This window comes from Hipposideros armiger, unplaced genomic scaffold, assembly GCF_001890085.2.
Source record: "Hipposideros armiger isolate ML-2016 unplaced genomic scaffold, ASM189008v1 scaffold_960, whole genome shotgun sequence".
NCBI classification, from domain to species: Eukaryota; Metazoa; Chordata; class Mammalia; order Chiroptera; family Hipposideridae; genus Hipposideros; species Hipposideros armiger.
In genome coordinates, this window is record NW_017732310.1 from 459055 (window position 1) to 473356 (window position 14302).

General features: G+C 37.2%; 1 protein-coding gene across 1 annotated transcript in view; it reads left to right on the forward strand.

Moving 5' to 3' along the window:
- GRM5 (glutamate metabotropic receptor 5) overlaps positions 1-14302 on the forward strand; it is a 506006-nt gene that overhangs the window by 401932 nt on the left and 89772 nt on the right. Inside the window, 2 exon segments of the mRNA XM_019630869.1 lie at positions 2427-2673; positions 8992-9194. Of these exon segments, the coding sequence (XP_019486414.1) occupies positions 2427-2673; positions 8992-9194 (450 nt within the window).

The following is a 14302-nucleotide window of genomic DNA, read 5'->3' on the forward strand; positions in this document are numbered from 1 at the left end:
AAGAGCAAGCACAAGGGCCTGGAGGCATGAGTACACCTGGCATGTTTGAGGATCAGAGAGGAGGTCAGCGTGGCTAGAGAGAGAGAATTTAAATGAAGAGTATTAGGAATGGAGTCAGAAGGATACAGGTGAGGCACCAGGAGGCAAACCCCTGTGTGTCTTTGATGGTCTGTGCAAGGGCTTGGTGTTTAGTTTCCGCAATAAGCCACTGGAAAGTTTGATCAGAGGAGTGTCACGATCTGACACATTTTAAGGGAGTTTTTCTGGCTATTGTGTTAAAAATCAGCTGGAATCAAAGGAGGATGGACAGAGGTAGAAAGGAGATCAGTTAAAAGATTATTGCTGTAATCCAAACAGGAGATGATATAGCTTGAACCTGGCAGAAGCAGATTGATGTACTTTAATTCTGGTATGTTTAACAATAGATCCAGTAAGAGTTGAGAAGTTCCGAAGGAAAGAGAGGAGTCAAAAGTGACTCCAAAGTATTTGACTTAGCACCTAAGGGAATGGAGTTTTCAGCAGTGAATTGTGGAAGTATGGATGGTTTGTGTATAAAAGGACATTGTAACGTTTGGTTGGGAAGTGGCCTGAGTCCAGTGTCTAGTCTTGAGACAGAAACAGGATCCCCCATCTTATATTTATGTCACGATGAACCAAGCTGGTTTTCCTAAAGAGCCTCTCTGCTCAGGTAAATTTAAAGTGTCAGCATTTGGGCAATCAAGAAAGGGACAATATACCTCTATAGTGTAAAATGTCATCAAGAACCATGCTGTCTTTGTAAAGTTCCTTTTTATCCCTCCTAAAAAATATCTTTTCCCCACATGACAAACTCTGTCTTCACCTCAGACGTTCCCTTCACCTATTATCATGCTCTTCTTGTATGGCTCAATCCTCTCCGTTCTTCAATTGCTGGAGCTGGTAGTAGATTCCATCTCCTAAACATTTCTTCCCTTAACGATGGCCTCTACCCTAAGGCAGGCCATTTTCATCTGTCACTGGGATCATTGCATTGCCTATTAGTGAGTCTTCTTGACTCTATTCCTACAGTCCTTTAATTTTTTTTCTCCACACTGTAGCCAGATAGATTGGTCTTTCTGAAATAGAAATCTGAACAGGTTCCTTCCTAGTTTAAATATTACAAAGGATCCCCATGCTCTTATAATAAAGATAGCAAACTTAAAGTGGTTTAATCAGTCCTGTCTTCCTCTACTACTTCAGTTCTTCCCATTCTCCTACCTCCCGCTCCATATTCTGGCCACTTCAGTCTTCTTAAAATTCCCCCATCACAGCACACTCTCAACTGTGAACCTTCCAACATGCTTGGAACACTCTCCCCACAACAAACACAGTCTTCATCCAGCTGACACTCAACCCTAATGGTCAATGTCAGTGAGCCCCTGGGTCTGGTGCCGCTTCTGACTCAGTCCTGCCTCAGCATTTATCAAGCCAGATGCTCATCTGGCCTCTAGACTCTAAATAAATGAGAGTGAAAATCATGTCTATCTGTTCAACATTATGTTCCCACTCCCAGCAAGTTCTGAGAGCTATCAGAAGGAAGTGGCACTCACTCCATATTTGTTGAATCAATAACCCATAACGAATGTTAGTTCTTGAATGAAACTTTCCAAGAGCCCTTCATTGGAAGGGACCTCCCTCTTTGGGCCTCTATAGATTTTAACTCCACATGTATTACAGATTTATCATCTTGTACCTTTTACTTATAGCTACATAATTTACCTCTATTATTGAACAACTTTCTTCTGAAGGGCAGAACCCATGTCCAATTTATCTTTGTGTTTTTCCTAGATCATCCACCATGCAGATTTATGTATACTCAGCCTCCAATAAACATTTATTGAATTAGTTAATGAGTTAATGGAGTTTAAATGTTATATTTCAGAATTTCCAAATAGGCCAGTTGATGGAGAGCATATGCTTTGAGGTTGGAAGTGGTGGATGATAACTCTAAATAGGTAAGTTGAGGCAAGATAATGGAGGATCTAGTTTGCTAGGCTGAGAGGACTTAATAGTTTGGAAACTGGAGGTTTGTTGAGGATTTCTAAACCACAGAGGTGTATTATCACAACTGAGTACAAGAGATATTAATCTATCCTTAAGATTTTGTGGTAGAGAAATCCAAAGCTAACATGCATCCATCCCCAGAATTTGGTAACGGGGTAAGTGCATATTAGTACTGTTGGGGATTCAGGTCCTTCTTCAGGGTTATGAGGAAAAAACAAAACAAAACTGGAAATAGAAGACAATTATATTATATTGGGCATACTATATTAGCTCCTGTATCTTAGGATTGACTCGTTCTAACTCTAATAAATCGCTCCACTGCATTCTCTAATTATTCAGAATCAATGGATGTAGCTACAGTAGAACTAAACCTCAAACTTAATCCCTAATGTGTTTCCCAACAGGTTCTCTGACTCTGAGAACACATCACGTTCAAGATTCCAAAATGGGATTTGTGATCAATGCGATCTATTCCATGGCCTATGGGCTCCACAACATGCAGACGGCCCTCTGCCCGGGCTACGCAGGCCTCTGCGATGCAATGAAGCCTATCGACGGACAGAAACTTTTGGACTCCCTGATGAAAACCAATTTTACGGGGGTTTCTGGAGATATGATCCTATTTGATGAGAATGGAGACTCTCCAGGAAGGTATTGTTATAATTCTCCTCTAGAAAATAGAGCCTGAACAACAGCTATCTCTGGATCCTGAGGGGCCCGTTTCTCTCCTGTGTGGTTATCTAGGCATCCTGAACATGTTTGACTAGCTCTGATGCCACAAAGTGAGCAAAGGCAGAGAGGGAAAGCCCTATTTCCTGTGGCCAGGGAAAGGTATTAATGCTCCTGTCCAGAATATGGTCTTGGAATCATTCCCACATTTCAGAGATGTAAACTTAGAGGCAAAAGCCTCACATTATCATAGCTAATCACAAGCCACCTCTGTGGGCTCTCTGCATGTATTTGCCATGTTATTCCCTGTGCTCTGATCTCCCCCTTGGGTCATAGATCTATTCTGAAACAGGAACAATTCAATTTATGGTAATCCAGAAGTAGGGATGAGGTGCTGTTATATATATTGTTTGCTGTACCTACAATGAGTTATAAGTCATATTTTATCTTATTATCTTCCAACTGGAGCACTTTCTCCCTCCTCAAGGATTAAATGGGATTTTTCTCTGAAATTTCACATCTCATTTTTTACAGAGAGGAGCCTGAGAAATATGAGCTTACTTGTAATTATAGGTCAGCCTCCAGAGAAAGTCATTAGGTACCTAGAACTTATCAGAATTTACATCTATTTCATACTCCCTATTCTTAAGTGACTTTATACATGGAACTTTCACTCTTTGAGGGATAATGTCATTGAAATGATACTCTGAGTTGTAGCAGGGCTGGGTCTTCACTCTGCCTTGCTTCAGAACAATCAGGGTCCTTTGGTCTCCCACTGTGAAATCCCAAGTACTCTTCCAGCAACAGCTTACATTTGGCACCTGTGCTTGGAGAGGGTGACTTTATACTGTGTTTGCAGTTGACAATGCCAAATGGTTTCACGAGTCCCTCCATGTCTCACATCTGATATGCCTACACATTGCACCAGCCACCTTGGTTTAGCTTGTTTCCATACCCCTGAGGTGAGCTGGAGTTTATCCCTGATGCAGCTGTTACCATCTTACAAGCTGGACTTCTAAGTTATAGCTAGTTTCAACTCATGCAGCTGAGAGGAAAGCTGAACATTTTCTCTATTCTAGAAATGTGAAGAATATTGCTCCAGGCAGACTCTTTGCCAAAATAAGCTGACTTTTCATATGCTGTTTTCTAATTTTGGGCTATTCAGTATATTCATTGCAGGGGGGTGTGGGTGCAGGTAAATATACAGGCATTTCTCCAGGGTCAAAGAAGACTAGGCATTTGTTGTAAGGCTTCTTAGGACTGGTGAACCAGTGAGCTCTGTCTTTGGGCTTAGGTCAAGGCCTACGCTGTGTTGTCTACACATGGATTTATTATTCCTATATGCATCCCTAGAGTTCTGACAACAGCTTGGAACTGTTCACAGACTTTGATGATTGCAGCTTCACCAATTCAAAGAGTTTTAATGTAATGTACCCACGCCAGTTCCACAAACCAGATGGTGAAGAAATGTCTCAGATGGCTTAGTTCTACCAATGGGAAACCTTAATGAATCAGACAGAACATCACTATCTCATTCATAATCCTCCAAATATGCTGTAATGGGGTAAATTTAGTGCATTGGTTCTTAACCTTTGTTGGAATATGAATCTCTTTAAGACTCAGATAAAATTATAGATATTCTCTCAACGACAATATACATAACCATTTTGCAAACAATTTCTGGAAATTCAGTTGTTTTGAGATTTTCCATGCACTACTAAGGCTAGCTATTATATTAACCCATTAATAAATGGCCAGAATTGGCTTCTGAGGGTATGAACCAGACTCAGGAAAAGGTGGTTTGCAGCTTTTCCTTTTCCCAACTAACCCAGTTATATTTACAAAGTAAATATAACTAACATTTATTGAGTGTGTGTTCTGAGTCAAACTATGAGGGAAGTAATATTATTATTCTCTTTTCCAGCTCTTTACAAACTGAGGCTTACAAAGCTTAAATGAGTTGCCCAAAGACACAGTCTAATACATGATAGTCATGATCCGTACTCAGTCTCCTGAGCTTCAGCACCTAACTGTATACAACGGCCTGCCAATTAATCAACCAAAATCACAATAAAAAAAGTCAGTAGTTCCTGAGAAATGTATTTGTAAGCGTTACGTTTTTATTTCTGTGGTATAAAATTTATGGCTCTGCTGGATCAAAGATATTCCAAACTGAGCAGTGAACCAGAGAAGCCAGGGGTGGTCACGTGTTCCCTTAAAATGCCAGAGGTATAGAAGAGCCTAAGCAGAGGAAGCTGGGAGAGGCAGCAACTCACTCAGACACAAACACTTATAGATTGTTGGAGAGTAAATTATAATCATTGGTTTTTAAACCTTCCATCTAATTAAAGCACTACCATTCTGCGGTTCTTTCATGAAAAACCTTAGTGTCAGGTGTGTTACAGAATTCACAATTTTTGAATATACAAAACATTATACGGTCATATAATGCCCCCAGCATGCTGTGGGATAGCACTTCCTAATCAACACATGATAGTTCTACAGAAAAAAAACATGAATATTCACACTAAGTATGATAAATAGACTATAAATAGCCTCATGACACAGTGGGTTAAGTTGTGTCATTAGATAAGTTCATATTGGGTCATGTTCCACTGCTAAGTGAGTTACAAAAAAAAACACACCAAAACTATGGCTATCATAGCTCTGAGGATTTCAGAATTATAGATGAAAAATATGGACCTTTGTTGTTTACCACCAATGGTGTGGATCAAGGTCAGTAAACTATGGTCTGCATGCCAGACTGGGTCTGCTGTCTTTGTAAATAAGGTTTGACTGGAACACACTGACACTCATTAATTTATATACTGTCCATGGCTGCTTTCATATGACACTAGCAATGTTGAGTCGTTTCAACAGCCAGTCTCACAAAGCCTAACATATTGACTGCCCCTTGAGAGCAAAAGTTTTCTGACCCCTAGTATAGAAATTTTCTTGAAAACTAAGGTTTCAGGGGCCTGGCCATTGCCTGGGACTGACCACAACTGGACAGAGGGAACATGGAGAGTCAGGTCAGACCAAGTACAACTGACTACTTAAAGCAAAACCTTTAACATTATATTGTGGGGCTGCATGTGGATGTAAAATATTTAACATGAAGGAAGGGAGTATAGAATTATATAGGGGCAAGGTTCTTATGTTTTATATTAAGTGACACAGCATTAACTTTAAGTAGAGAATAAGATAAATTAAGAATGCATACTGCAATCCCTTAAGAAACCACTACAATTTTAATACAAGAGGGATAGTTAAAGACCCAATAGAGGAATATTTAAAATAAAATAAAAAAATGATTAACCCAAAAGAAGACAGGAAACAAGGAACAGATGGACAAAAACAGATGTGACAAATATAAAACACGTCTAGAATACTAGAAATTTGCAGATACTTCGCTGGTTTGCTCATGGATTCTTAAAAAGTGGGTTTGTCCATGGAAGGACCACAGAGATAATCTGTTTCAACTTCCTAACTTTCTTGCAGAGAAAACTAAGTTTCAGAGAAAGGAAAAGGCATACTCTAGGTTACTTACTTAATTAGTAACAGAACAAGTACACTATACAAATCTCAGGCATAATCGTCAAATAAGAATTTAACTTACATTTTTTCATTTTCCTTATATAACATTTGAAATGGTCATATATATGGTAGAAAAGGGTTTCATTATTAGTTACCTTTGAAGTTTTTGGTCAAACCGATTCTGTGGTCTGTGGTCTCTCTTTAATCCATGATTATCCAACCTGAAAGGCATAGATAATTATAATTATTTTGTTGCTTGGACAGTGCTTGGAGTGCCCGTTAGGTTGACCAACAGACAATTTATCACATATTTAAGAATTAAACTCTTTTAAAAAAAAAAGCACCTTAGAATCAGAGTTATAGACTGAGAGGACCTGAGGAGCCATACAAATCCAGTACTCTCCATAGTCCCATTCACCAAAATGATGTTTCAGTTCCCCGGGCGACAATCTTGCTTTAGCCCCTTGTGTAAGGAGGACCCCATTATTTCTGAGGAAGCCTGCTCTAATTTTCAAAAAAGTTATAACCACTTAGAAAGTTCTTTATTTCCACCAACTGAACCCTGCCTTCCTCTAGTTTCTATTTATGTTTTAATAGAACTTATTGTTTTTTCTTTTAGTTAAAGTATATTTTAGATTTTTTTTTCAAACAATAGTTAAAATTTATTTTAAAATTTTTTCAGGATATTTCAACTCAAAATTGTGACCAGTTAAGAAAGAGGCAAATGGAAGAGGCAGAGAATTTATTTTATTTTTTATTTTTTATTAAAATGTATTGGGGTGAGTTTACTTTTCAAAAGCTAGGTCACTTCACTTTTTACCATTTTTCCTATATTAAACAAAAAAAGGTATGGATATAGCAATAAGAGCCTTAAAATGTAGAGTAGTTCAGACCTCTACAATAAACAATGTAAAATTAATCTCTTAACTCTATTGAGTAGATTTGCAGTATTTGGATCAGTCTAATAGAGAAGAACAAACAGCAGACTTCCAGTCTAAAGGCTTATATGAGGTCTTGGCTCTGCCACTTGCATTCTCTTCAATCTGGTCATATCATTCACTTCAACCAGCTTCATTACCATTGTCTGTTAACAGTTTGGGCTCTAGATCTTGTCAGAGTTAAGAATTGGTAGAGATGGGACTGATGGCGCATTTGGGGATGAGAAATGAAGCCCTCAAAGAAAGAGATATCTCAGCAAAGACAGAAGCCTCCTAAAATCACCATTTCTTTCTTCCTCCCAGCCTAGAATGTTCAAAGGTTATTTACTCACAGAGAGTGATCTTTTGAAGACATAGAAGCCCATGTATTTAAAATAGTCAATGAAATAATACATGAGTTCTTTTTCTTCAACTCATAGTAAACTTAGTAGCCACGAGGTAACTGACAGAGTGGAAAAGTGTTGGACTTGGCTTTGTATCATATAGATTGGTGCTTTGGGTTTAGAAGTAGAATTAAGACAGCTACTCAGAGTTGTTACAAACTACAAATAAAACACTGTAGGATAATCCTTAAGCCACTGAACAGCTAACAAAACTTAACAGTTAATATTATGAAAAAGACACTACAGTAAAAAACGTCATTGGGAGTGAAAACAGAACGGTGTTATTTTACAATGTAGGTCCAAACAGACTGATGTTAGGTTTGTTCTTAGCATTCTGTACTGAGGATTGGTCTGATTATATGGTAATCTGGTCACTTGAACCCAAAAGCTAGAAAGTTTCCCATCCATGTTACCACATAGCTAACTATATGGAGCATGGAAGGTTTCAGGAGGTATTTATAAGAGCCCATCTGCCAATCCTATAAATCCTGGGAGGTGAAATCATAAGATACTATGTGAAAACATTGTGTACCTAAGACAGGTACCTACAGGTATGTAACAGGAATTGACATAGTGATGTTGCTTCTCATCCAACGTCCTCAAATGAAAAAATTATTTCAGAAATGCTTCTCTGGAAATGTCCTTACATATAAGAAAAATCTTCTAAATATACACATTCATTTTCCCTCTTTATATTCTATCCCATACTAAAAATAAGAATAACAGCTAAAACAAGGCTGAGAACTTGCAAAGTGCTAGTATTTCCCAGCATTTTTACATTGCATGAAGTGCTTTAGAAGCTATTTTCATACTTATTTTATTTTTTATTTGTTTTTTTTTAATTTTAATTTAATTTTATTTTATTTTTAAATTAGTTTCAGGTGTATAACACAGTGGCAAAAAGTATAATTTCATGCTTATTTTAAGTATCACTCCTGAAAGTATCTTTATACTATGAAGTTAGTCATTGATACAGGGTAAAATAAGAAACATAAAATCAGGCCCTATACCCCCACATTCCCTAAAGCTGAAGACAAGATTAAAGATTTACCAAATTTTTCACTTGGTTAGAAAAGCAAAATTTTATTTTACTTAAGTGGAAAGGAAAACCTTTTTATCTTTTTTAGAAGCCTAACAATACTACTTGTTTCAACTTCTTGAAGTTATTTCAAAACTGTCTTTCATCCTGCTAAGGTCAACTCACCTTCTCACATGGGATTATTTTTTATTTCAGATATGAGCTTGGTGTTGGTTTTTTTTTTAATGGTCTCTGAAGAGAAAGTGAAACACACAGGTTTTTTTTGTTATTACTGGTGTAATGTCACAGAAAATTCCATTGTCACTAATATGACAGTAGATACATTGGGAATAAAATCAATTGCTTTTTCATAGCTGAAGTTTTATATTCTTAGCTGAATAACTATTATATTCTTGTTCCTAAGGTATGAAATAATGAATTTCAAGGAAATGGGAAAAGATTATTTTGATTATATCAATGTTGGAAGCTGGGACAATGGAGAATTAAAAATGGATGATGATGAAGTGTGGTCCAAGAAAAGCACCATCATCAGATCTGTGTGCAGTGAGCCATGTGAGAAAGGCCAGATAAAGGTAAAATGGAATCTATATTTCTTTCATTTTTGTTGTAAATTCAAAAGGGTTCATTACCTTTGGCTAGTGTTTAAAAATTTAGCTACTTGTTTTGTCTTTTATATTATAAGCCTCTAAATGTCAGAAATTGTGCTTTTTACCTTTTTCTCATGAATTCCTTATGGGATCTAGTGTGACCCACAATAGTCTTCATGCTTAGACTGACTGAACCAATTGATGAGTTATGTTTGCCTATACCCTTTCTTTTCAAGTAAGCCTTTACAGACATGCTTCCTGGGAATAAATAGTTCACAGCTGGAAATTGCATTAATTTGGAATTAACAAATATTTATCAAACTCTTACTAATATAATTGTTTTTATCAATAAACAATTGATAAAATAAGTAAGACACCTTAACCGTGAGAAGATGTATAGTCTAGATGAGGGATAATATCATGGGCACAGATTAGTAACATCATGTAAAATAGATGGCTTCATTAAGAAATAAAAAAAAGGGAACTATATAAGTTCATACAAAAGAGAGGGAGAGATTTCTTCTTCTGAATAAAATGTCAGACATTTGACCATGAACAATGGATATGATTTCAGAGAAAGATATGTGGGGAAATTATTAGAAAAGTTACAGAACTGGTCGATTAAAGACTGTTCTGGAATAGCAGTGAATAACCTAGGGTGTGTTGCTTTAAATATAAAAGAGAAAGTTGAAATGATAGATTGAAGCTATATTTGTGGGGAGTTTTCAATGTCGTACACATACTAAATAGGTTGAACTTAATTTTACTAACCAGGAATCTGAGAATAATTTTGACTAAGATGTTGACAGAAACTGGGATATAATAGGTAAAGATACGTGAAGATTCATGAGTAGATTAATGAAACATAAACAACAAAAGATAAGTTGGAAGGACACTGGTGACAAGGACCCTGAATTGTGGAAGAAACAAAGAAAATCGAAAAAGATCAAGGAAAATCAGTGAGAGAAACGTTACAGAGGTAGACTCAATCAGCCCTGGCTACCAACTGGATGTAGGGATGGAGAAGAGAAAAAAATCCAAGACCATCAAAGTCTTAGTAACTAGAAAGTACCAATACTGGGAACAGAAAATTGGGAATGGTTTTAGAGAAAAGGCATTGGGTTAGTTTGGGGGCCTGTCGGCTTTGAGATTATCTAGTGATGGAAAATATTGGTTTATAACAGTAAAAAGTAAGGCTGAAGATACAGATTTAGGGATTAATTGAATAGGGCTGAAGATGAAACTGGTAGTGTAGATAAGATCACTGAACTTGAAAGTATAGAGAGAAAATAAATGTAGACCGAGAATAGAGACTGGGAAGATGATTTGCATGGAAGTAAAAAAAAAAGTAGAGGGTGTGAGGCAACAGGTTCAGGAAGAGATAGAGAACCAGTGAGCAGTGTCATGTAAGATGCTGGTCAACAGAAGAATGAGGTCAAGGAAGAGAAGGACTGAGGGAAAGACATGAGAATTGAGGTTAGTCCTTCATCTGGGGCCTTCTGGAAACAGAAGCCCACTGTATTGGACAGAATACAATTCTCAATAATTGAGCAACAAGAAATGTATGGTAAAAAGCAGGTGAGGTGGGTTGGACGAGTGGCTCATTGGTTAAGAGTTGGCTTGGGGAGCACAAGCTCTGAGCAGCAGGGCCCCAGTTTAGATCCCACATGAGGGCCAGTGACGCTGTGCCCTCTACAGTTAAGATGCTGAACAACAGCTCAACCTGGAGCTGGGCTGCTGTGAGTCACTGACGATGGCGTAGTCTGCAGTGGGGCTGGCCAGCAGTGGACATGAGCTTTCGTGAGCTGCCAAGAGCCGTCATGAGCAGCCATCCAGATGCCCCAGACGCCGGTGACCGATCTGCCTCACCCGGGAAGAGCGCAATGATAATACCAACATGGGCCAGTGAAGCGACATCCTCCACAACTACACTGAAAAACAAAAGGACAGCAACTTGTCTGTTCCCCTTTCCCGATTCCCCAATGCTGTTCCCTCCCCCAATTCTCCAATAAAATCTTAAAAAAAAAAAAAGAAAGAAAGAAAGCAGGTAAGGGGACAGCCTGGTAGTTTGACAATGTAAAGCTACTTTTAGGCTAAGGAAGGTCTGGCCATGCTTAAAGAAAATAACCCAGTGAAAGAGAAGGATGAAGATATAATAAAGATTAAAAGGAGGTTAGCTATTGGGGTATGATTCCCTAGAGGAATAAAAAGCAATATCAAATTAGTTTATTAATCAAATAGTTATTGAAGTACTACAGGACCACATTCCAAGCAGTATATACACCTGGAGCAATTGCCCTTGGTCTTTTCAATCAACCCCACCTTCACTCTGTTTAGAACTGACATAGTCATTCATTGGTGATTAAAAATGAAACTGAAATATTTCAGTATCAATTGTAAGGTCTTCAAAGGGTAGTTCTGAAGATTTGGTAAACATAAGATCAGAGGAAGAATGACAAGGTAAATGAAGATAAATATATTAACTTCTGCTAAATAGCCCAATGGCTTATGGAATATCTGAAAAATTTTGTATGTTTTTGATATGGTAGACAGCAAGGGTTGATAAGTGATGGCCCATATGTCAAAAACAACCTGCTGTTTGTTTTAACAAATAAAGTTTTATTGAAATACAGTCATGCTCATTTGTTTATAGCTTTGTTTATAGCTGCTTTCATGCTATAGTAAACAGAGTTGAATAGTTGAATTGTGATAGAGACAATATGGCCTACAAAGCCTAAAATAATTACTGTCTGCTCCTTTGCAGAAAGTTTGGTGACCCTCAGTATATAATGACAGTCTGCATCTTCGCCAATCATCTTGCAGTTAAACACTTCATGTGAAATTCTTTATGGACTCACTCAAAATATCAGTTGTTCAACATTTCCAGTTCTCCATGTAGAAATACTATTCTTATAAATTACCACACAGATGTTGTTTAGACCTTTCACAGCAATACAGTTTGAACTTACAATTTCAAAATGTTGAATGGCTGATATAAGAGATTTCTTTATAGTATACATTGATCTACATCCTTTTATATAGATGACTTGAGAACATCCACAGACTTTGGTATCTGCGAGGAGTCCTGGAGCCAATTCCCTGAAGATACCAAGGGACAACTTAAGTTTTCTGGGACTCAAAGTTACATGCAGATTTTGGACTGCATGGGGGGGGGCGGGGGGACAGCCTTAATAACTGCATCAAAGGTCAACTGTATAAATTTTTCTACCCCATTCTACTAGGAATAATTTACACAATAGGAGAATTTGATTCCCTATTATAATATTTTAAATACTAGTTCATTTGTAATAATGTTTATTTAGTTTTCTTTTAATCCCGAATTCTAGTTTCCTAACCAGATCTCATTTTCACTCTATTAAATATACATTTGATAACAATTTTTAATATGATTTAAGGTTGTTAGTGAGCAACTTTATTAATGATATCAACATCTTATGGCATTGCTCAGATTTGTTAACTTAGCATTCATTAAAGGACATTAATGTAGCAAAGATTCAAATATGTTACACATTGTTATTCATAAAGAAAGCACTACCACTTTCAGGGTGTTCCAAAAGAATGGGAATTAGTATGAAAGAGAATTTTCACCACCTCTTGTATTCAAAATGAATGTGAAACAGAACATACATAACCCGTGGGGGGAAAAAATAAAACAAATCAGTTGTGAATGATCAGAAGAAGATACAAGTTGTCACTATTGATTCAAAAGAAGACTATATTTGCATTAATCTTGGAAACGGGCATGAAACTTATTATGATAAAAAACTGAAATTCACACCAATATGAACTAAACCATAGGAGGTCAGCATATTTCTAGAAGGAAAAATGCAACTGCTTTTGTTTGCCAGGCCCTGCTAAGAAAGAGAATCCTTCAGTATTTGAAATGTGTCTGCTTGCATTACTAGTGATTGTCCAATGATAGTTTTTTCCAAGTGTGGCTGAAATTACCCTGAAAATGAAATTCATTTCTCTATATGAATATTTATGCACATACTATTAATAAAACAGTTGATATTTTTAGAGTGTTCTACAGTTTACAAATCACTGTGGTATTTTATTTAATCCTCTGGAAACCCTATAAAGGTAGGCATATTTAAAAAGCAGTGGTCGTCGTTTGAAGAAACAGGATTGGCTAGAGGACTGTTCAAGGCCGCACATCTATTTTGTGGTTGTCAGTAAGACTAGAACCCTGGTGCCCTTTGTTGCCAGGCCACTACTCTTTCTTCTACATCTTTCAAAATATCATGAACGCACGCTTTGTATAGACTAATAAGGCTCAGTGTTTATGAACATGAGCTTTTAAGTCCAATGGGTGCTGTTTGATCCCTCACTGACCCTTATAGGGTGTGTGAGCTCATGATGCCTCCATGTTCTCCCCCCATGCCCTCCAAAATGAATAAAATAAAACCTTACACAGAGCTGTTCTAATGTTTTAATGAGATAACAGCACATGGCGTGCCCTAAGTAGCCAGTAAACAGTCAACATTATTATGAAGAACATTTGAGCTTGATTGAGAGGTCTAATTAGCACTTTGCCTCACTTATCTGGCACTTATTTAAGGAAAGGCTCTTTTGTCACCATTCCCTACTTATATTGCTGCAGAATCAAGAACTAGAGGTAGTTCAAAATACAAGAGGCACCACCATACAATTGCATTTGGCTATAGATATCTAGATATTGTCATTATCCAAGGTCATTAATAGATAAGCATCTAAGACAAGGGATATAAAGTATAATCACTGCTGTGTCTGGTTATTGTTGGTTATTAATCACAGTTTTAATTATTTATAGGAACAGTTAATGAATGCTGTCTCAATCCCACTGAGGCTATTCATGCACCAGTGGTGGGAAAAAAAAAAAAAAGAAAAGAAAGAACAGCCATTTCTAAAGAATAACACCTGGGGGACTCTTTCAACTGTTAAATTATTTCAATTATTTTCCATTGCCTTAAAAACATCAAATAGATGAAGAGGTATAGAATAGTTTCAGTGGCCTATCCTCCTTCATCCCAACCAAATCAAAGCTAGTAGGATAGGAAGGACTGAGCTGAATTATTGAACCAGATTTTTAGTAGAAACAGAGACCAAGAGACGACTTCCAAAAAA